The 22,893-nt window shown below is 66.1% G+C and overlaps 1 protein-coding gene across 1 annotated transcript; it reads left to right on the top strand.

Moving 5' to 3' along the window:
* Positions 1-981: 981 nt before the first annotated feature.
* PTCH2 (patched 2) lies at positions 982-22,003 on the top strand. Its single transcript, XM_075509264.1, is given in 26 exon segments — positions 982-1,051; positions 1,054-1,196; positions 1,198-1,305; positions 1,633-1,825; positions 11,831-12,020; positions 12,143-12,212; positions 12,451-12,542; positions 14,494-14,689; positions 14,793-14,914; positions 15,273-15,420; positions 15,650-15,781; positions 15,861-16,016; positions 16,140-16,232; positions 16,321-16,446; positions 16,529-16,647; positions 16,778-17,183; positions 17,267-17,579; positions 17,832-17,974; positions 18,082-18,262; positions 18,818-19,101; positions 19,676-19,813; positions 19,962-20,104; positions 20,374-20,473; positions 20,919-21,164; positions 21,335-21,748; positions 21,874-22,003. Coding segments are annotated over 25 exon segments (4,326 nt in total). The 3' UTR covers positions 21,874-22,003.
* Positions 22,004-22,893: the final 890 nt, after the last annotated feature.

Genomic DNA, 22,893 nt, shown 5'->3' with positions numbered 1-22,893 from the left:
GGGGGATGGTTTGTTCTTGGGAAACAAGATTGGGGGGATACCTGGTCCTTTGGGGGAGGACACCTGAAGGCCCTCGAAGGGGGGATGCCCATCCCTTGGGGTGTCTACAGGGGAGATGCGCGGCCCCTGGGGCGTGGACGCAGGGGGATATCCTGCCCTTAGGAGGGCTGCCTGTCCCTTGGGACGTGGTCGTGGGAAGATGCCTGGCCCTGGAGGGGATACCTGGCCCTTGGGGTGGCTATGCGGGGTCTGCCCAGCACTGGGGGGGCGAAGGGGGGAATGCCTGGACCAAGGAGGGTAGCTATGGGGGGATGCCCATCCTCGGGGAGAGGCTCCGGGGGCACGCCGTGCCCTTGGGAGGGATGTCCATCCCTTGGGGCAGCTCCAGGGGGCTGCCTACCCTTGCGGGGTAGCTGTGGGAGAAGGCTGTTCATTCCTGGGGGTGGCTGTGGGGGCATGCCCTGCTTGTGGGGCGCTCATCCTTGGGGGGTAGCTATGGGGGGGCTACCTACCCTTGGGGGGGTGGTTACAGGGGGATGCCCGTCCTTGGGGGCGGCTGTGGGGGGGTGCCCTGCAGATGGGCTTTGCTGCAGGGGGTGCCCCTCCCTTGGGGTGTGCAGTGGGGGACGCCCACCCCGGGGGTGGCAGTGCGGGGGTGCCCACCCCTGCGGTGCGGCCGGGGGGGACCTGCCCATCCCCGGGGGTGTCCGTGGGGGGGCTGCCGGTCCCGGGGCGGGACGGGACGGGACGGGACGGGACGGGACGGAGGGGGGGGGCAGCCCCGGCTGCGGCGGGTGCCGTTGCCCGCGGGCGGGGCGGGCCGGGCCGGGCCGGGCGCCCCCGGTGCCGCCGCCGCCGCCGCCGCCGCCGCGCTCCCCCCCGCGGCGGGGCCGGGCCGGGCCGTGCGGGGCGGGGGGGCGGGCGGGGGGTGCCGCCGTGTGTGGCCGCCGGCGGCGGGCGCGCCGTTGCCTAGCAGCGGCGATGGGCGCTGCCGCGGCGGCGGCGGCCAATGGGAGCGGCGGCGGCGGCGCGGCCCCGGCGCCCCCCGCCCCCGCCTCCCCTTTAGAGGCGCGGCGGGCGGCCGGCGGCACACAGCCCTGCGCACCGGCACCGCGCCGCACCGCCGCCGGCCCCGCCACCGGCACCACCGGCCCCGCCGCGCGCATGGGGGCCGCCGCGCTCGGCCCCACATAACGGGGGGTGCCCAGCCCCGCCAGCCGCCCCGCCATGCCGGCCGAGCCCCCCCGCTCCGCGCCGCGGCCGCCGCTGCCGCTCCGCGCCGCCCGCCGCAAGCCGCTGCCCGAGGTAAGGGGCGAGCATCGCCCGCTCCCGCGGGGGGCTCCGGGCCGGGGGGGGGGGGGGGTGCTCGGGCTGCGCGGAGGGAGGGAGGAGGAGCGCGGGGCGGGTGTGGGCACCCCCGTGTCCCCCGGCTCGGGGACCCGCGCTCTCCCCGGCTGCGCACCCCCAGCATCGCGGGTGCCGGAGGGGTCCCGGTCCCGCTCCCGCAGCCCACGGAGCGTGGCCGCCGCGGGCATCCCGCCCCGCTGCGGGATTCTCCCCCCCCCTCCCCTTCTCTCCCCGGGCAGGGGCTCCTCTCACCCGCTCCCCGCCTGATCCTCGCCCTCTCCCCAGGGCAGGGCCGTGGGCCAGAGGGCCCCGCTGTGGCTGCGGGCCCGCTTTCAGGCGCTGCTCTTCGCCCTGGGCTGCCGGATCCAGCGGCACTGCGGGAAGGTGCTCTTCGTGGGGCTGCTGGTGTTCGGGGCGCTGGCCGTGGGGCTGCGGGTGGCCTCCATCGAGACCGACATCGAGCACCTCTGGGTGGAAGGTAAGCGCGGCCCCACGGCCTCAGCCGCCCGTGGGAACGGCCCCGCTCCCGGCCGCGGCTTTGTCCCCCCGCGGGGCGCGGAGGTGCGGGGTTGGCCCGGAGGCAGGTGACAGCGCGGAGCGGGGCGGGAGGAGGATGCCGCCGGGATTCCGGCGTGCGGGGCCGCGGAGGACGGGGCCGCGGACGCTCGCGAGCGGAGGTGCCGGGTGCGCGGTGCTGAGTCGCAGAGGGACCCCCACGCGTGCCTCCGCGCGAAGGTGCGGTCGCGTCCCCGCACCAGCGGACACGTGCGGCGGGGATGGTGTTTGGCGCCGGCTGGGTGCGCGTGTCCCCACGCGTGGGCACCCACTTCCCGCGGTGCCGCTCTCCCGCCGCCGGGCCCTTTCCTCGCGGGAAGAGCCCCCGTGGGCGGTCGCAGCCCCGTACCGGGGCAGAGCCGGCGCCGCGGGGCTGCCGGTCCCGGCTCGGGAGCCCTGCCCGGCGGGGACGGAGCGGCGGGCAGGGTCAGGCAGGAGCAAATCCCCGTTTCCGAGTGGAAGCGGCTGATCCCCCTCCTTTGTTATTAATAACTCCAGCGTGGATTTTCTCTCCCCTCTCCCTGCCGCTCTGCTCCCCAGCGCTGCGATTCGCTTTCCCTGCGCCTCCCTCCTGCTTTGGGGGTCCCGGGGGGGCAGCACCCCGCATCGCACCCCCCCATCCCTGCCAGGCCCTGGCCGGGGGGGGTCTCTCAGCCTGGGGTCCCCGGCGGGGTGCTGTGCAGGGGCAGATGTTGCTCAGCGGAGGGGTGTCAGCCATCTTTGTGCGGGAGCGCTGCCTCCTCCCCCACGCCCCGCTCCCTGTGTGGTCCTCAGCTACTCTTGGATTTGGTTCAACAATAGAAGCAACTTTGCTCTCCCACCCCCTTTTTTTTTTTTTAATTAAAAAAAAAAAAAGCCTTGCGTTCCCTTGCTACTCGCACACAGATGCACGCACGCACCCCTGCCCAGGAACGCCTGGCTCTCCCACCTGCTCCCCACTCCCAAGGGGTGTTGGTCCCCCCCCAGGTCTCGTCTCCATCACCCCTTTCCTCTGCAACACGTAGCAGAGAAATCCAGTGATACCTCCTGGTCCGGCCGGCGCCTGAGCGGTGGCTGCTGGAGGAGGGACACGCTCCCTCCGTGGGTCCCTTGCTCTGGGTCGTGGCTCTGGCTCCATCGGATTTTTATTGTGCTTTTGGGGTTGCGAGGAGTTGGTGTTTCTTGCAGCCGTGGCTGGAGGCAGGGAAGTGGCTGCGGTTGTTCCTGTTGAGGGGGAACGGGACTTGCGGTGCATCGGGGTAGGGAGTGGGACGGGGAAGGGGCCGAGCCTGGGGACGGCTGGAAGTCCCCAGACACCCGGCTTTTCTTACACACATGTCTGTGCCCCAGTGTGCTTCCCTGCTCATGTGGGTACAGGCAGGAGGCACTGCGGCTGCTGTTAGAGGATATTCCCCCCCACTGTGGTGTGGCTGTAGCACGGGTGCCAGGGGCCTCTCCGAGGAACTGGCTCTTTCTCATGGCATGGCATCTTCTTTGGTGTCGGGAGCTGGATTTTTTTTTTTTACTCCATAGTGAAACACTGCTGACGGATCTGCAGCGCCCAGGGTGGGGATGGCATGCGATGCTGAGGTGCTTTGTGGGGTGCTGCTCGGGGCCCCCCCCTTGGCCTTCCTGGGAGGGCTCTTTCCCTGCGAGTGTGCACTTGGGGCAGACCCCTCCGTGCCTTGCTCCTGGGTGGCACGGCCCCAGCGTGCTCGGGGAGGCTGTCCTCGGGCATTGGCACTACCTGCGACCACCAAGGACTATGTGGCCAGGGTGGCTTTAGTCCGATGGGGTTGCGTGGGTCAGGATGTGGAAGGTTTGCGGTGGCTCTTTCCGTCTTGTGTATCAGCTGTGGGGCTGCCTCCCTTCCCCATAACCATCTGTGGGTGTCTGCCTCTCCACTGGCCTCTGCTTCTGTATTTTCTGTGAGATCAAAGCATCCCTGGGTGTCCTCGGGTGTACACAGCCCTCCCTGATCTCTGGACCCCATCCTGGTGTGGGGATGTGCGTTATTGGGGGGCAGGAGGGCCTGGGCTGCCTCTGGGGAGCAGGACATAGTTTCACGGACTGTGGTGATGGTTCCTGAGCACTTTAAGCTGCTTCTGGATTCTCTCAGCCACCACTTTCTCCTGTCCCCGGGTGTACGGCAGGGTGGCTGGTGTGTGTGCCCCTCTGCAGTGAGCCTGGTACTGCCGTGCCAGGTCAAGGCAGCGCAGCCCTTGCCCCCAGGCTGGCAAAGCTGGGTGCCCCTGTCAGCCTGGCCCCAAAGCCTTGGGACCCCCAGGGTGCTGGGGCACCCCAGCTCCTGCCCTCTCTGGGTGTGTGTGTGTGGAGATGTCTGCAGGAGCACAGTCCATCCCAGCTCCGAGGCAGCGCTGTGGGGTGTTTAAGGGGCAGAGTATGTGTGCAGGGAGTCCTGGTCCTATCCCCCTAGGCCAGTAGATCCCAGCTCAGAGGCTGGGTGGCTGAGGGTCCTGGGAAGCCTGTGATGACCCCCTGGAGCTGGGCTATACTTGCTCACCTGCCTCTGCCTAGCCAGGCTGAGGGATGTGGGTTGGTGATGCTCCAGCCCAAACCACCTCACCCAGGTGAGGTCCCAACCCTGCAGCAGTGGAGCATGACCCTGTGCCGGGTTGTCCCCACTGCAGGCTGAGCTCAGCCCTCCAGGAGCCGGGGACTGGGTGGGCAGGGGAGGCAAGAGAGCTGCTTCCCATGGGGGGACCGTGCTGCTGTCCCTCCCCAGGGGTATAGGGTGGGCAGCCCTGCTTTGGCCCCATGGCTGGGCTCAGTGTTGGGACCGTGCTGATGGCAGGTCCCCTGATGGGTCCCCCTGAGCCTGGGCTGTGACCTTGTCCATCGTGGGAAAGTGCAGGGTCCCCTGCCCTCATCTGGGGAGTGTCCTCAGCCCCGCTGGCTGGGGGGTGCTGGTGGTGCCCTGGGGTTGTGCCTGACTCGCATCCCTGTTTGGGAGATGGAGGGAGGCCGTGTCACCCCATAAATTGGACTCGACTGTGGAAATGTTCAATTAGGCTCCTCTGAAGCAATTAGCCACTCAGAGGCTTTGAAATCTCGGCTAGCGGCGAGTGTTGAGTTACCTCTAGACACCTGGCAGCTGTTCCTGGCTCTCCCAGGGCGTCTGTAGGGCCAAGGGGCCGGGGCGGCGAGCTCTGGGCAGGCAGAGCCCTGGGTGGTGAATGGGCCTGCCTGATTTATAGCACCGAGGGCTGGTTCAAAGGAAGGCCGGGTTAATTCCTAACCGGAACAGCCCAGCGCCCTGTGCAGCCGTCGTGTTCTCAAAGAGCTGCCGAGTCTCCCCAGAGAAGACCTCGATCCTCTCCTGGAGGGGTCAGGGACACCCCAAATGCGGCAGTGGGATGAAATGGGATGCGTGGTATGGGGGCAAGGGGAATCTGCTGCCTCGTTCTCAGCTTGGGGCATGAAGCTGAGACACCCCCAGCCCCCTTGGCAATAGTTTTTGTCCTTCCTTGACCTCTACAATAGGACTTGGCATGGGCCGTCCCCTCCTTGGCACCCAGGGCAGGGCTGGGGTGCAGCCCAGGGGCTCCCCCTACAGCAGGGGCAAGCAGGAGAGGAGACCCCGGCTGGCTCTGTCTTTGCAGAGAGAAGGGCATCGGGGATGGGAAAGCCACAACGAAAAGCCAAAGATGGGGATTCAGCGCCCTCCCCACCCTGCCTCTGCCCTGGGGAGACAGTCCATGTGGCCCCTCTTCCCAGCCCCTGTCCCCACTGTATGTGGTGGGACCCACGGGGCGGGTGGACAGCAGCTGTGGGGGGGTGGCAAGGTGCCGTGGCCATTCCTGGGTGGGCACAGGGAGAGGTGGGTGGTCTCGTCGTTGCCGGCGGGTGGGTTTTGTGGGGTGAGATGTCGGTGCAGGGGCTGAGGAAGGAGTGGGTGAAGCTGGGGTATGGGGCTGGTGCCGGTAGCATGGGGGGCTCAGATCATGGCTCGTCCCTTGCAGTGGGGGCTGCAAGACACCTGCTGGGATCTGTCCTGAGCTGGCCTCGCGCCCAAGGGGCGGCTCCTGGGCTGCCATGTCCCTGCTCTGTCCCCAGACAGGTGTCCTGTGGGGACAGGGTCCCCACTCCTCTCTGGGTGCAGTGACATGGGTATCGCCTCATAGGGAAGGAAGGGGCTGCCCAGGGTCTCCAGCGCTGCCCTGGGGCCCCCCTGCCTGTCCCAGTGGGATTTTTCCTTCGGGACCCCGCAGCCCTCTCTGTTCGCAGGGTCTGGGTGTCCTTGGGGACCCTGTGCCCCCATCCTCGGGGGCTTGGAGGACTGAGGGGCAGCTGGGGCGTTGCTGCCATGGGGTGCCGAGGTCCCCGTTATCCCAAAACCCAGCCTGCCTGGCTCTGCCCTCTGCTCCAAAACACCTTCTTCCTTGCAGCCCTGGCTGGCTCTGAAAGGACCTTTCTTCTTGGGGGTCTGGCCCAGCAGCCCCCTGCCTGCCCAAAGATGGGGTGCAGGCAGTTTGCCTTTATTTATTTATCTTTGGGAGGCGAGCATGAAACCTCTTGCTTTTCCTTTTCCCTTCCTTGACAGCTTGGTTGGCTTTTTTGGGCTGGAAAATTTTGCTAATTAACCCGAAAAGACTGGGAGACTCTTTACAGATGGCTGTGGCTTATCTGCCCCTATCTGTTTTGCTTTGCTTTTCAATTTATATATTTTTTTATTTCCTAGAAAGTGTGGGGTTTTTTTAAACTTAGACATATCCACGGACACAGCTTTTTTTTTTTTTTTTAAAATGTTATTTGGTGGCTGGGAGGGGGCAGCGCCAGGGCCCGAGAAGAGGGTTTTATTATCTGCCTCTCCCTCGGGCCTGGAAAAGTGGTCTGAGTTCAAAAAATTCATTTCTTGCCTGAATGAAGCCAGCAATGTGGAAAAATTTCACCATTCAGAGGGGGATGAATGTATGTTTCAACCACACATTAAGTGACATTAGCAAGCAGTGGAGTGCCTAATGTGGCCATTTTTCACAGCAGCCAACAGAGGGGGTGATTAGCATAATTAGTACAGGCAGCCCTATACATATGGAAATGGCAAATGCCTAAATGCCAACACCAGTGGAAATTTATGTCAATGCTGACAGGAGTCTTAGCGGTGAATAGTTCCCAACTGAATCCCCTCTCCCCCCTTTTTTTTTTTTCCCTCTTTTTCGGGGGTCGCGCTGTCCCCTCGGTGCTGGCCGGGGCGGTGCGAGCTGCCGGCTGCCCCCCCGCCCGCGCTGGGAACCGCTGCCCTGCGATTTGGGGTAATAAAGACATTAATTTAGCTTCGCCCTTAAACAAAAGGGTTTGGCTGGGGCCGACGGCCGGGGAGCCGGCCTCAAACGGGCCCTTTCAGCCCCTCCATCGCTGGCTTTTTGAAGGCATCCCCCACTTCTGCTGCCCCTCTTGACTTAGCCGGGCTGCGGGAGCCCCTTTGGCGGGGCTGGGTTTGGTCAGAGGTGCCGGGGCAGTGGTGGGCCCACACTCATCCCTCGGCACTGCCGGGGACACCCATCTGCCACACGCCCCCCCTTTCCCTGGGGCCAGCCCCCCGCACCGTGGGGTGAATGGGGCCGGGAGGACGTGTTTTGACAGCACGGGGCCACGGGGCTTTTGGCGAGGCCAGCAGTAGCGGCCGGGACAGGTAAAAATGGCTCTTTCAGCGTGCCCTGGGCGAGACTTCCTCCGGAGCAGCATGGGTCCTTTCACTGCCTCCCTAATCCAGCTAATCCGCCCCACAACACTTTGAAGGTGGCCTCCAGCTTGCACGCCGCTCGGCACGGGGAAGCGGCCGGCCGAGAGATGCTCGGGGCGGTGCCTCGGGACCCCCTCCTGCTGGGATGCGGGATGGCGCATGGGATGCGGGATGATGCCAGCGTATCTCCATTGCCCCTGGGGGCTTTAATCGCCCAGGGGTGGGCGTATCTGCCGGTGTGATGTGCTCTGTCCCTGCCGTGGGGCGGCTCAGCGGTCCTGTGTGTGCCCCCGTGGGTGCCCCTTGTTGCAGCGTGGGGTGCTGCGGAGGGGGGTCCCGATGGGGATGGCTTTTCCCCAGGGATCTCAGCATGACCTTGCCCCCCTCCCATCTGTGGACTTGAGCAGGGGTTTCTAGCCCTGGCATTGAGATGTTGTGCTATGGAAAGGGGGCTGCTCCCCGTTACTGTCCCCAGCTCTTTCCTCATGGGGGGGCATGGCTGGAGCTGGGGTCAGGGCTGGCCCGGCTCTGGGGCTCACTGGCCCTGGGACAGGGCTGCAGCATCCCCCCTGCAGCAGCCGAATCTGGGACTTGCCACATTTGTCATCGCATCCCATAGCCCTGTTACAACAGGCAGGGGGACAGGCCCTGATTTTTGGAGGCCAAGCGAGGACATGCACCCAGGCATGTTCCCTCCCTGCCACCCTGACCCATCCAGGTCACCCAAGCGGTGGTGACAGCTGCTGGTGGTACCCAGGTCCCATCGGCAGAGCGGTGGCACAGCCTCCACCTACCTGGGGGAACCCAGAGTGGTCCTTGCAGCAGCAGCATCTGTCTCCCAGGGGGACACCGATGCCTCTCCACAGCCCCCAGCACCTCCCCTGGCCCTCTCTTGCCTCCTGCCCCTGTGCCCTTATCGGGCAGGGAGGGCTTGGTGTGGGGCTGGCAGCCTGCCCCGACCCACTGCCCTCCCGGTCTGCCCAGGCATGCTGCCCCGGCACGCTCAGCCCGCTGCCCCCCACCCATGGGTGCCTGGGGACAGGGCCCGTATGGAGTTTGCCCACCTCCAGCCCTGCGTAGGCACAGCGGGACGTCCCCTTGCCGTCATGCCAGGCGCAGTGGCTGTGTGGGGGTGAGCCCTGTGCTGGGGGGCTTGCAGCTGCCTCGGGGGCAGCAGGACCCGGCATGGGCTCCTCTGACCCCAAACCCTCTGAGCTGGGTCTGGGGGGTGCCTGCAGCCCTTGGGGGGGATGTGGGGTGAGCTTGGGTCTTCCTGGGCAGGGGTGCAATGTGGGGGCTGGGGCTCTGTCCTGGCTGGGAGCAGGAGCAACCCCTTTGCCTGCCCTCCCTGCCCCCCCCCAGCCTGGGGCTGCCCGTGGCTGGAGGGTGCAGGGGGGCTGGCATCGGGCAGGGGGTGCTGCGGTCCCTGCACCCACTGGGGCAGAAGAGGGCACAAGCTGGTCCCACCGGGCAAGGGTGAGCCAGCTGCAGTGCTGTGGCCGTGGGTCCTGTGCCAGGAGGGTTTGGGGAGCGGTGTCAGGGGGGGCGGCTCAGGCAGGGTGGCCGGGAAGGGGGCAGGGAGGCTCCTGCCCTGCTCTGTAATTTTGCGGCGGATGCTGTAATTATGGGGAGGGCTCCCCCGGCATGGCCACGGGCGGGAGGCAGCCGCACACGCAGCCACCCTCACTGCTGGGGACCCTGTCCCCTCCCTGCTTGGGCACGGTGGGGGCCCGCTCTGCACCCTGGGTGTTTGGGGTGTGAGTGGGGATGGGGTCCCATCCACCATCCAGCCCATGCTGCTGCGTGCCTGCATCCCATGACCAGTGTGAAACCCCTGGCCAGTGGTACCCAGAAGCGGTGCCCACCCCAGGGAGGATGCTCACGCAAGGCACGGCTGCCTCTGGGGACTGTCCTGCCCCCAGGCCCTGCTGGGAGGTTTTGGGGGGCATGGGGGTCCCTTTGCCTGGTGTGGGGGTCTGGGGGGGGGCAAAGGCAGCCCCTGCTGGGAGCAGAGTGGGCTGTTAATAAGCAGGACCGGGGCGCCTGATTGGAACCAGAGGGCCCTTTGCATGAAAAAGCCGAGGGCTCCTTTTGTTAATTGGAATTAAAAAAAAAAAAAGAAGAAGAATTTACATACAGTTCCTCATTAACGTGCTCATTGTTGGTATCGGGGTGCCCCCCCCCGGCCCCCTCCCCGGGCCGGGGGGCTGCGTGCGGCGTGGGGCGTCTCGCCCCACTCCGGCTCCCAGCCCTGGGCCGGCCGGCCGGCGGGCGTGCGCCCGTTTGAAGTGTCCTTGGCAGCCCTGTGTGCGCTGCCTTGTCTTTTCATGTTGCTCTTTGGTTAATTAGGGTGTTGGAATTTGAGGCTTCCTCACGGCCTTTGAAGCTTGCTGACGGCTCGCAGTGCCCTGTTCCAAATTAACACTAATTACAAGGGACGGCTTTTTATTTTCTCTCTTTTTTTTTCTTCTTTCTTTAATTTTTCAGGGGGTTCCCCCCCCACTCCATGCATGCAGATGTGCGGCTCCTCCCGTGGCCGTGCTCGGCGGAGATGCCTGCGCGGCGCAGCGGGATGCGTCCCCTGGGAGCGGTGGCTGTGCTGGGCGCTCCCCCATCGCCGCGTCCCACCGCCCGCCCGGGTTCAGCGTGGGTGGCGCGGCTGAGATCAGAGCAGCTCGGGGCACCTCCTGCCCGACCTCCCAGCCTGCTGGGAAGGGGACGGGTTCCCCCCCGGCCCTGTGACACCCACCCTCCCTGTGTCCTCGTCCCCTCGCCCCAGGCGCCGCCATCCCCTCTGACACGCACACAAAGGCCGTGGCCGTGTCCCCCCCTCTCCCCAGCCCTGGCACAACCTCCATCCCAACTGGCATCTGATGGACACCAGCTGCTCCCCGGCCCAGCCAGGAACAATAAAGATGCCCCCCCACACCCCCCCTTCCCAAAAAGCAGGAAAAAAAAAAACCAAACCAAAAAACACCAACCCATATAATAAGTCATTAAAAGGGAAGATTCTGCTCCTTATTTGCGGTCTCGCTCTGGCCTCCTCGGCGCTGGCGAGGGGCCAGGCCCGCCGGGGCCCCCGCCTCTTGCTGAGGGAGCGTCCCAGCGCGGATGAATCCTGACCCCCCCCTTCCCCAGCACCCGGGGCTGGGCAGGAGCTGGCCCCCCCCCGCACCAGTAGCGCTGCCTTGGGATGCGCCCCGACACTGGGCACCCTGGGGCATCCCTGGTGGGTGGCACGGGGCTGTGGGCTACACGTAGCATCCCCCCCCCCGGGCAGGGGGCTGGGAGCAGGGTGGCCGGGTGTTGTGCTTAAGCATCTCAGGATCGGGGTCCCACCCTCCTCCGGGCTGCGTCGCCCCCTCTTCGCTGTGCCAGGAGGGATGGGAGCCTGTCGTTCAATGGGGACGGAGATGGCTGTTCCTGGGATGGTGCTCTGCCACGCAAAAGGCCATGCAGGGTTTGAGCTCAGCCCCAGCCATGCTGGCGGGGAGGGGGATTTCTCTTCTGCACCGAGGCGGCTGCAAATAAAGTCAGCGGCTTCTCCCAAAAACCTTGGCCCCGCCAAGCTCAGAGCTCTCACGCTGCCATTGGGGACAGATCCCAGAGCCTCAGTGGGAGGAGAGGGGTCCTGTGGAGCTGCCCAGCACCGTGTCCCTCCCCTGTCCCCAAGCCCCTCCTGAGGCAGCCTGCACCTTGGGGTGGGCTTGGGGGTGCCCACTTCTCCCTATGCCCATCCCCTGGCTGAAATGCTGCCCGCCTCGGGGTGCCAGGGAACAGCTGGGCAGGGACGGGGTGGGGTGTCCCCAGTTTCACTTGCTGAGTTGGGGTCGTCTTGTGTCGGGCATCTGCGGCACCCGGTGCAGCGCATGGGTGGGAGCAGGCAGGCTGCGTCCCATCCGCTTCCCCAGCTGTCCGTCCATGGGGTTTTTCCAAGGAAAGCAAAGCCAACGAGCCATTCTGGGGCTGGAAATATCCGCGTCGGTGGGAAGGGGGATGCCTGGTCCAGTGTGGGCTGGGATGCTCCCTGCTTGGGTCCCCTGGGTGCGAGCGCCCAGAGGATGCAGCAGTTGGGGAACCCTATGGCAAGAAGCCCCCCCGGGTTAACATGGCACGACCTGATGTCGCGGGGCCTCGCTCCTGCCCGTCCCCTTCCCTGGGCATCCTGGTGGGCAGGACGGGTTGGTGGGATGGGGGTTCTGCCAGCCTTGGCACTGACAGGGCACGTTGCGATCCCCTCCGCAGCGGGCAGCCGGGTGAGCCAGGAGCTGCGCTACACCAAGGAGAAGCTGGGCGAGGAGTCCGTCTACACCTCCCAAATGTTGATCCAGACCCCGAAGCGGGACGGGGAGAACATCCTGACGCAGGAGGCCCTGCAGCTCCACCTCGAGGCGGCCCTGGCCGCCAGCAAAGTCCAAGTCTCGCTGTACGGAAAGTGAGTCCGGCTCCGGACGGGGGGGACGGGGACCCCCGCTGTGTCCTGCTTGTCCCCCACACTCCCTGCCGTGTCCCCCGTGGGATGATGCCCATCCTCAGCTCCTCCTTCTGCCTTTCCAGATCGTGGGATTTGAATAAGATCTGCTACAAGTCGGGTGTCCCCATCATTGAGAACGGCATGATCGAGAGGGTGAGTGCTGGGCATGGCGTATAGCCCCCAGGGAGCCCCCCACGGGGGATCGGTCCCCCAAGAAACGGGCAGCGGATGCGCTGTGGTGGGGATGGGGCTTGCCAGCCCCAGGCGCTGCAAAGGCACCGCCAGCTCTGTGCGGGAGGGCGCAGGTTTGGGCAGCCCAGCAGGGCTGGGAGGGGAAGCAGGGGGAGCCTGATCCATCCCTGCTGACCCCTCACATCTCCTCTTCCCACAGATGATAGAGAAGCTGTTCCCCTGCGTGATCCTGACGCCGCTGGACTGCTTCTGGGAAGGTGCCAAGCTGCAGGGAGGCTCAGCCTACCTCCCGTGAGTGTGGGGGCTGTCCCGCGGTGTGGGGGGCCACGGGTGGGAGCAGAGGCTGGGGGGGGACTGCCGAGGGGCGGTGCTTGACCCCCCCATGCAGCTGCCCCAAGGTCCCTTGGTGTTGCTGCTTGCCCTGCTCGGCCCCAGGATGGTCCCACCAGCATTGCTCATCCTGCTGGGTCAACACCCCGGGGACAGGTCCCTGTCCTTGTCCTTCTGGCCTCGGTGGCACGGGCTGGCTTGCACTGCTGCGGGGAAAGGGGGCTGCAGCCCACGGGCAGGAGCTGCCCATCGCTGCCATGCCATGCGGTCACACCAGCCAGGGGTGGGGATGCGGGGACAGAGGCCGTGCCGCAGGCAGGTCCCCGGGGGCTGCTCCCCCCCCCCAGCGCTTTGTGGGTGCCACGATGGCGCGGACGCTGAGCTGCGCCCAGGGACACAGAGGGTGCAGAGTCCCCGGGGTGGGTAGCGGGTGACTCCCGGCCAGCTCCCCGCACCGCAGTGGTGGGGCTGGAGACCCCGGGCTGGGCAGGGGGACCCCCCCCACATTCCTTCTGTTTACGCCTGTGTTTGTCCGGGAGAGCCAGGGCGGCTTGTGCATTGTCAGCAAACGCAGCCCCGCGCTTTCTCATGCTAATGCTGCTCTGAAAGCTGCCCCTTGCCAAACAGATGAAATAGTGGCCTTATTCAGGCTGCTGCCGGACGGGAGGAGGGGGAAGGGGCCGCAGCATCCCCAGTCAGGACCGGGGGACCGGCTTTGTCCCCCCAGGACCTCAGGTTCTCCCCATCCCAGCCTGGGGAGCAGCCGGGAGCGGGAGCGAGCGGGGCTGGGGTGGCCGTGCCGAGCGGGATGCGGGTGGCATCGTCCGCCGGGGTGGGTAGCATCCTGGTGCCGGGGTGCGTGGCAGGCAGGATGGCACCCGCAGCAGCGGTGGGACCCAGCTCTCCTCGCAGCTGGGTGAGCGGGTGCCCGGGCGGGCACCCCGGCTGAGCGCCGGCCAGCCCATGGGGACTCGTCCCCCTTTTTAACGCCGAGGGGTGAGCGGGGCGGGAGCTGGGAGAACAAAGAGCAGCAATCTATGGAAAGACAAAAGGATTTGCCCTGGCTCAGTGAAGCAAGCGAAAGCAGATAAAAGGGGCTCTCTTTGGAAGCAGCAGCAGCTCCGGTTGGTATGTGGGAATCTCGAGCGGCCGGCTCCGGCCCAGCCAGCCTTCATGAATTATTAGGCTGCGTTTCTACCCAGAACCCACACTCACTCGGGGCTTTTTCTTCCCCTCTTTGGAGTGCTAGGCTGGGTTATTGGCTTTTTTGTGTGTCCTTTCTGTCTTAAAAAAGAAGCCGAGTGAGGCTGGGAGCTGGCCCCCGGCACCCCGGGCTGGGATGGAGGGAGCAGAGCATCTGCAGGCAACGGAAGAGCCCCTTTTCCCAGATACCCAAGTCCCATGGGGTCCCAGTGGACCTCCAAGGACCTGCTCCGTGCCCAGCTCCCAGCACCATTCTGAGCCCCCAGAACCTCTGCTGAGCCCCAAAACCTCCAGCCTGGGGGGAGATGGCAGGAAGGGCTGGAGGGGATGCCGGGAGCCCTTGCCTGCCTGCTCCCCTCTATCAAGATGTTAGCCCGCGGGCAGTAATCGGCCTGACTGCTCGCACAAAGCGGGGCCAGGCGGCGGGGCCGGCTCCCCCCTCTTTGTCCCAGCCTAACAGGATCAGGCACGCTACTTGACTCGGGGCATGGCCTGCTGTGCCGCGCAGGGCACGGGGGATGCCGCAGGTGGCCCCAGGAGGGGGTAGGGGATGTGCTGGGGACTGATGCTGCTCCTCCGCACCCTTGCACCCTGCCTTCGAGGGCACCCCCGGGCCCGCAGGCACAGCCCCATGCATGGGATGGCGTGGTGGTGGTACCACATGTGGGTTTTGGCATCCCCCGTCATCCCGATGCCTCTCTCTCCCCAGGGGCCGCCCAGACATCCAGTGGAGCAACCTGGACCCTCTGCAGCTGATGGAGGAGCTGGGGCAGTTCACGTCCCTGGAAGGCTTCAAAGAGCTGCTGGATAAGGCAGAGGTTGGGCAGGCTTACATGGAGCGGCCCTGCCTTGACCCCCGGGACCCCCAGTGCCCCCCCAGTGCCCCCAACAAGCAGAGCCAGCAGGTGGGTCACAGCCCATGGGGACCGGGAGGGGTGCGGGGGCTTGCTGCTGCTCTCCCGCCCGCCCCACAGTCCCACATCCCTGATGCCTCCCCTCTGCCCGCAGAGCCCCGATATCCCGGCCGAGCTCTCGGGGGGCTGCCACGGCTTCTCCAGGAAGTTCATGCGTTGGCAGGAGGAGCTGATTTTAGGCGGCACAACCAAAGACTCCCAGGGCAAGCTGCTACGGTGAGAGCTGCTGCGGCGCGGGCGTCCCCAGGCATGGTGCAGGGGCCCAGCTGCGGCACTCGCTCCTGGGATGGTTTGGGGCAGGGTCCCCTCATCCTCATCCGGTGCCCACGGGAACCTGCCCTGGCTGCAAGAGGGGCTGCGGGGCTGTCTGGGAGAGTGTGTGAGGTTGGCGAGTGTATGGGGCTGGTGAGCGGAGTAGTGCTTTGGAACAAGGCGGGGGGATGGAGGGCAGGATGCCTGGGTCCTCTCCCGGCTGTCCATGATGGGGCTGGGAGCTGTGGGGTGGGGGATGGACCCATTCCCACATCCTGGGGCACTGCAGCCGGTCCCAGCGAGGTGCGTGCCTGTCCCCCAGCGCCGAGGCCCTGCAGACCATGTTCCTCCTCATGAGCCCCCGGCAGCTCTTTGAACACTTCAAGGATGACTACGAGATCCATGACATCAGCTGGAGCGAGGAGAAGGCGGGTGCCATCCTGGAGGCCTGGCAGAGGAAATTCGTGGAGGTGGGCACCGGGGACAGCCCCCACGTGGGGCTGGGCAGGGGTGAGCCTGTGCGTGGCATCCCCCTGCGCCCAGGTTTGCATGTGGCCACGGGTCCTGGCACCACTCTCTTGTGGTCCAGTGGGTCCCTAGGGACCCTCAGCGGCGATGCTGACGGTCTGGGTGGCTCTGGAGGGGATGTACGGGGAGCAGGGGGATGCTGGCTCCTCTAACGGGATGTGCCTCCGGCAGCTGGCGCAGGACTCCATCCCGCCCAACGCCACACAGAGCGTCCATGCTTTCTCCACCACCACGCTCAACGACATCATGAAGTCCTTCTCTGACGTCAGTGCCATCCGGGTGGCTGGGGGCTACCTCCTTATGGTGCGTGTGCCCCCTCTCTCTGTCCCCCGCCGTCCCTCCTTGGCCGCCCCAACCCCACTAACCTGCTGTGCTCTTCCAGCTGGCCTATGCCTGCGTCACCATGCTGCGCTGGGACTGCTCCAGGTCCCAAGGGGCCGTGGGCCTGGCTGGGGTCCTGCTTGTGGCTCTCTCCGTGGCCTCTGGCCTGGGGCTTTGCTCACTGCTGGGCATCTCCTTCAACGCAGCCACCACCCAGGTATGTGCTGGGGAAAGAGCCGGGTACCGTGGGGCTGGTGGGACCCTGGGAGCTGCGGGGTGGCCGGGTCCCCTCCTGGGCTGTGGCTGTGTCCCCCCACTGACACCGGCTGCTCTCCGTCAGGTCCTGCCCTTCCTGGCCCTTGGCATCGGTGTGGACGACATGTTCCTCTTGGCTCACGCCTTCACTGAGACCAGCCAGCACATCCCCTTCAAGGTGAGTACTGAGCCCTGCCCGGGGGCTGCCTGGTCCCCTCTCACCTCGCTGTGGCCCCTCTTGTCACCACCTCCCTCTGTCCCTGCAGGAGCGGACGGGCGAGTGCCTGAAGCGCACGGGGACCAGCGTGGCTCTCACCTCTGTCAGCAACATGATCGCCTTCTTCATGGCAGCACTGGTGCCCATCCCTGCCCTGCGTGCCTTCTCCCTCCAGGTTCGGCTGGGGTCCTTTTCGGGGGGGGGGGAGGCGAGAAGGGGTTACCGGACCCAGGTCTGATGTGTCCCCCTGCCCGCAGGCTGCGGTGGTTGTGGTGTTCAACTTTGCCATGGTGCTATTCGTCTTCCCTGCCATCCTGAGCCTGGACCTGCACCGCCGCGAGAAACGCCGGCTTGACATCCTCTGCTGCTTCTACAGGTACCGGTGCCAGGCTGGCTGGGATGGGGCTGAGCCCACGGGTCCCCCCCAGAAGCATGGGGGGGCTCTGCTCTTCTCCCTCAACATCTCCTCCTCCTTCCCTCTCTCCTCCTTTCCTCTCTCCCTGCAGCCCTTGCTCCTCACGGGTCATCCAGATCCAACCCCAGGAGATCGCCGATGCCAATGACAACCACACCTGCCACCCCTCCCCTTACGGGCACCCCGGTGTGGCCACCAGCACCCAGATCACCACCACCGTGCAAGCCTTCACCCGGTGCGACCCCTCGGGCCACCACATCGTCACCGTCCTGCCACCCACCTCCCAGGTGTGCACCTCACCCGCCGTCCTCCTGCCCCCCGCTGACCCCCTGGGCTCGCAAGTCTTCGCCCCATCCAGCTCCACCCGGGACCTGCTGGCCCAGCTGGACGAGGCCAAGGGTGGGCGGGAGTGCGTCCCCCTGCCCTTCTGCCGCTGGAGCCTCGCCGACTTCGCCCGGGAGAAGTACGCCCCGCTCCTCCTGCGGACCCGGACCAAGGTGAGGTGGGGACCGCCCCGGCAGGGCCACCCGAGGCGGGTGGGTGGCACGGGACCCTGCCTGACCCCGGGCTGTCCCCGCAGGCGGTGGTGGCGGTGCTGTTCCTGGCGCTGTTGGGGCTGAGCCTCTACGGCACCACCATGGTGCATGACGGGCTCTACCTGACGGACATCGTGCCGCGGGACACCAAGGCGCACGCCTTCATCTCGGCCCAGTTCAAGTACTTCTCCTTCTACAACATGTTCATCGTCACCAAGGGCGGCTTCCACTACCCGGGCGCCCAAGCTGCCCTGCTCAGCCTGCACCAGGCCTTCAGCACTGTCAAGTACGTGGTGCGGGAGGGCAACCGCGACCTGCCCAAGATGTGGCTCCACTACTTCCAGGACTGGCTGCGAGGTGAGGGACATGCCTCTTCTCCATGCCCTTCCAAACCTGCACCCTCCCTGCTGGCCTGGGAATGCCTTCCCTGGTGCGTGGCACCCTGGGGAGGGTGGTCCCGTGGTGCCCCCAAGGTGCCCAGCAATGCCAAGCTGAGCCCTGGGGCTTCTGCGTGCCCATCCTGCTGGCACAGTGCTTCCCGGGGTGCACAGGATGCTGTGCAGGGTGGTGTGCCCCAAGGGATGCTCACCCCTCGCGCTGCATCCCCAGGGCTCCAGGCCACCTTCGACAGGGACTGGCAAGCCGGGCGCATCACCTATGACAGCTACCGCAATGGCTCTGAGGACGGGGCGCTGGCGTACAAGCTCCTAATCCAGACGGGCAACAAGAAGGAGCCCTTCAACTTCAATCAGGTGCGTGGGGACGCGGCTGGCGCGACCGGGCTGGGGACGACGCTGTGCCTGCTGCTGTGCTCGTGCCCGCTGCTGTGCTCATGCCCGCTCCTGCTCTCTCCCCGTAGCTGACCACGCGGCGGCTGGTGGACGAAAATGGCATCATCCCCCCTGACACCTTCTACATCTGCCTGACGGTGTGGGCCAGCAACGACCCCCTGGGCTTCGCTGCCTCCCAAGCCAACTTCTACCCCCCGCCACCCGAGTGGATCCATGACAAGTACGACACCACGGGCGAGAACCTGCGAAGTGAGTGAGCGCGGTGGGCTCCCCGCGGCCCCCTCCTGTTCCCCTCATCCCCGGCAGAGGACCCCGCTCCCTGCACCGGGCCTGCCCCACAAGCATCCCCCGAAGAGAAACCCCCCGCATCCCTCGTCCCGTCAGCATCCTCTGTGAGAGAAACCGTCCTGCTTCCCCATGCCCCACGCTCATCCCCCTGCGCCCCACACCCTGAGCATCCCACTGCACACTCCCCCTGCCCTTCGCCCTCCTGCTGCAGCAACACCCCCCTGCTCCAGCCCATGAGCATCTCACCGCAAAGAAGCCTCTCCACTCTGTTCCCCCTCTGCTCCACAAGCATTCCCCTGCTCCGTGTGACCCCCTACCCCACAAGCATCCTGCCAGCAGAGAAACCCCCTCCTCCTTGTCCCCAGTCTGCTCCCCGCACGCTCCCCAGCCCCGTGGTACCCAGCCAGGCATCAGGCTGCCTGGGCTGCCCTCAGACTGGTGTGGCTGGGGTGCCCCCGTGCTGCCCGCACTCCCGTGCTGCCCGTACCCCCATGCTGCCCGTGCTCTCCTCCCCAGTCCCAGCAGCCCAGCCGCTGGAGTTCGCCCAGTTCCCCTTCTACCTGAGCGGGCTGCGTCGCACAGCTGACTTTGTGGAGGCGATCGAGAGCGTGCGGGCCATCTGCCGGGAGGCTGCCCAGCGTCACGGGGTGCTGAGCTACCCCAGCGGCTACCCCTTCCTCTTCTGGGAGCAGTACATCGGCCTGCGCCACTGGTTCCTGCTGGCCATCAGCATCCTGCTGGCCTGCACCTTCCTCGTGTGTGCCCTGCTGCTGCTCAACCCCTGGACGGCCGGCATCATCGTGAGTACGCACCCCGATGCGTGGGGACGGGGTTGACCGGCTGTGCTGCCCTCCTGATGGGTGGGGACAGGGACATCTAGCCCTGCTCCCGTCCTGCTGGGTGGCCCTGGGTACCTGCTTCATGGGGATGGGGCGATGGGGTGGCCAGGGACACCCTGTGTGGAAGGGACACCCATATGGAGGTGGCAGTGAGTGGGGAGCACCCGTATGGAGGGATCAGGGACATGGCTTATGAAGGCAACATATGGAGGGGACAGGGGTCTGGGGACATCCGTGCAGAGGAGTGTGGGGAAACACCCATATGGAGGTGGCACCAGGTGGGCAACCCATATGGAGAGATCAAGGACATCCCTTATGAAACGAACGTATCTAGTGGGCAGGGGTTTGGGGACGTCCTTGCAGAGGAGGTTGAGGGCCACCCCCCAAAGATGGGACAGAGGAACACCCCGAATAGAGGGGAAAGAGGCAATAGGGTGAGGCTGCCCTATATGGAGGGGTAGGATCAGGCATGCCAGGCGGAGGGGCAGAGGGGCCAGCCAGGCAGAGCCACCCCACTGACCCCACTGTCCCCCAGGTCTCCATCCTGGCCATGATGGCAGTGGAGCTGTTTGGCATCATGGGGCTGATGGGCATCAAGCTGAGCGCCATCCCCGTGGTCATCCTTATCGCCTCGGTGGGCATCGGCGTGGAGTTTACTGTCCACGTGGCCCTGGTGAGTGCAGGCAGACCCCTGCCCGGCCACAGGGAACCACAGCTCCCACTGCCCCACACCCTCACCCCCTTGGCCATGTGCCAACGGGTGGCCACGTCACAGGCGGCACACAGGGACGAGCCCCGTGTGACATCCCCACCCCATGCAGGGCTTCCTGACGGCTGCGGGGAGCAGGAACGTGCGCTCGGCCGCGGCGCTGGAGCACACCTTCGCCCCCGTGATGGACGGTGCCGTCTCCACCCTCCTGGGCGTCCTCATGTTGGCTGGCTCTGAGTTTGACTTCATCATGAGGTGGGTGCTGGAGCAGGGTAAACCAACCGCTTGCTGCCCCCCAACAGCTTTGGCAATGGGGGCTGGTGAGCATGGCAGCCCCCTGGCTGGTGATGGGGCTGTGGGCAGCTGGCGAGGATGTGTCTTGCTGGGGGCACCCACCCCATCTTGCATGGAGGCTGGGGAGACATAGGGGGGCTGGGGTGTGCGGTGTGGGAAGCCATGTTTGGGGTGGGATGCAGTTCGTGGGGGCCATGCCCGCTTACCCCCTCTGCCTGCGGCCCCCCCAGGTACTTCTTTGCAGTGCTCACCATCCTGACTCTGCTGGGGCTGCTCAACGGTCTGGTGCTGCTGCCCGTCCTGCTCTCCGTCATCGGGCCACCCCCTGAGGTACGAGACCCCTGTCCCGCCTCTCCCTACCCCTCCCCCACCACATACCCACCTCTCTTCATCCCCCATTGCCCCTCACCCTGTCCCCCCTTCACCCTATACCCATCCTTGCCTTGCCCAGTCCCAACCTTGCCCCGTACCCACCTCAGCCCATCCCTCACCCTGTACCATCCCTGCTTTACCCCATCCTTCCTCTGCCCCATATCCAACTCGCCCTATATCCAGCTCACCCCATACCTGCATGACCCCACTCCTGCCTCAGCCCACACTGGACTCCCCCCATCCCTCCCTGACCCATTTGACCCCATCCCTGCTTCACCTCAAATCTCCCTCACCCCACACAGCCCTCACCCCGTCCTCGCATCACCCCATATTCCCTGCCACCCCCTGCTCCTCCATCCCTGCATGTCCCCGGTCCCTCTGATGCCATCCCCTCTCTCCCCAGGCATCCCCGGTGGATAATGGCCCCCACCTGCCCCCTCCGGAGCCGGTGCCCCCATGCCTGGGCCCTGGGGGGCTGTACGTCCGGCGTGCCCCAGCCTGGCCCGCTGCCTTCCCCGACCCCTCGGACACGGAGCGCTACACGGAGAGCATGGGGCCGGGCAGCCCCCGGGGACCCTTCATCGTGCCCCCTGCCCCGGCACACATCCTGCTGGAGGCCGGCAAGGACCCCAGCTTCCCCCGCATCACCGTGAGTGCTTCCGCGCGCCGTGGCATTGCCGGCTCCCCGGCATCCCCTGGGAGAGGGTCACCGATAGAGCCGGGGGACGGGGACTGGTGGGTCTCCTGCGGTGCTGGTGGGGTTGCCAGAGGGATGCTCAGCATGGCTAGGGGCCCTCATGCTCCATGTCCTGCCCCCAGGTGCTGAAGCCCTACAAGGACAGCCCTGAGGTCCAGGGGAAGAAGGAGGCTCCCGGCCCGCAGCCCACACCCCCCCTGCCCTTCGGGGAGCCGTGCCCCGCGCCGCCCCGAGACTACCCGCAGCCCTGCCCGCCGGGCGCCCGGCCAGCCGCCCCTGCAGCCCTGCCCGCCTACAGCACCCGCCTGCAGGGTCCTGCTGGCAGCTATGCCACCGTCACGGCCACCGCTTCGGTGATGGTGGCCCTGCACCCCACACTGCCTGGCTCCTACCCCAACTTCGGCCCTGAGGGCTTTGCCGGTGGCAAGCGGGACTGCCTGGAGGAGCCCAGTGTGCCCAGCACCGGTGGCACCGCCATGCCCGATGCCTTCGAGATGCAGAGCATGGGACGCTGCGGGGCAGGCGCCCGGCGCTAGGTGAGCTTGGGGACATGGGCACCCTCCCCCAGTGCTCACGCACGGTGGCTTGGAAGCGCGGGTTGGGTTTAGAGGCATCCAGCTGACCACCCCCCATCCCCACCCCCCCTTCTTTCTCCCCACAGGTTGCCTGTTCCCGGGCAGAGCATCTCCCCAGCGCCCGGCGGGCACAGGAGGGTGCAGAGCGGGGTTGCCCGCATCGTGCTGCTAATCGCCGGAGTGGCGATGCCCCCCGGTCTCAGCCAAGGAGGACCGGCCCCCGTGCTCCCCATAAAGGGGCTCAGCCGGGCAGGCTGGCACTTCTATGCAAGCTGTGTGCAGGCCACGCCGTGCCCGCGTGTCCCTAGCCCGGGGCTGTGCCAATGGTGCCGCGTCCCCCCGTGCAGGGTTTGGGGTTACCCTGCCCCGGGCTTGTTGCTCCCCCCCCCCAGAAATGGAAGCACTAACCCCCCCCCTCTGTTTCTGGAGCTGCTGGCAAGGTGGGCTCAGTGCCCTGCCAGCTTCCCCCCCTGCGGGGTCACTGTCTGCTCCCTGTCACCTCCTCCTGGGACCCCCCACCCGGGCCACACGCTGGGGTGCCCTGACAGGGTGCCCTGGTGCCCCCCATCCCGATAAGGGGGCAGCCCCAGAGCCAGCTGTGCCCTGGGGTGCCATGGGCAAGGCCTGGGGCGGGCATCCCCCACCTTTATTTATTGCAAAGGGAAACTATCTATAGAGAGATATATATTTTTAAGCTTATTTTAAAAGATTTATTTCTCAGCCTATGGCCTCGCCCAGCTGCCCAGGGTGCAGGCAGGGAGGGGGCAGACCCTTTGCCGGTGCAGGGCTGCCTGCCGGAGGCAGTGGGAGCCTGGGGCGGGTGAGGGGGTGCAAACCTGGTTCATGCCCCTGCTCCACGGGGTGCTGGGTGGCCACGGGCAGCTCACCCCCTCCGATATGCTGGTCCGTGCCTCAGTTTCCCCACCGGCGAGCATGGGAGGGCTGGAGATCGCGGACGTGCTGCGGAGCCAGGGAGCCTGTTGCTCCCACCGCACAGGCAGGGTTTGGGGGGGGGGTGGTCCTTGGGGTGGTCCTTGCTGTGCCGAGCCCCTGAGCTGTCCCACAGTCACGGCCCTCGTGCAACGCTGTGCTCTGCCCTGGTGACA

The sequence above is a fragment of the Mycteria americana genome, chromosome 7 (genome assembly GCF_035582795.1).
Source record: "Mycteria americana isolate JAX WOST 10 ecotype Jacksonville Zoo and Gardens chromosome 7, USCA_MyAme_1.0, whole genome shotgun sequence".
NCBI lineage: Eukaryota > Metazoa > Chordata > Aves > Ciconiiformes > Ciconiidae > Mycteria > Mycteria americana.
Note: the sequence above shows the minus strand (reverse complement) of the source record. Positions and strands in the feature narration are given on the sequence as shown.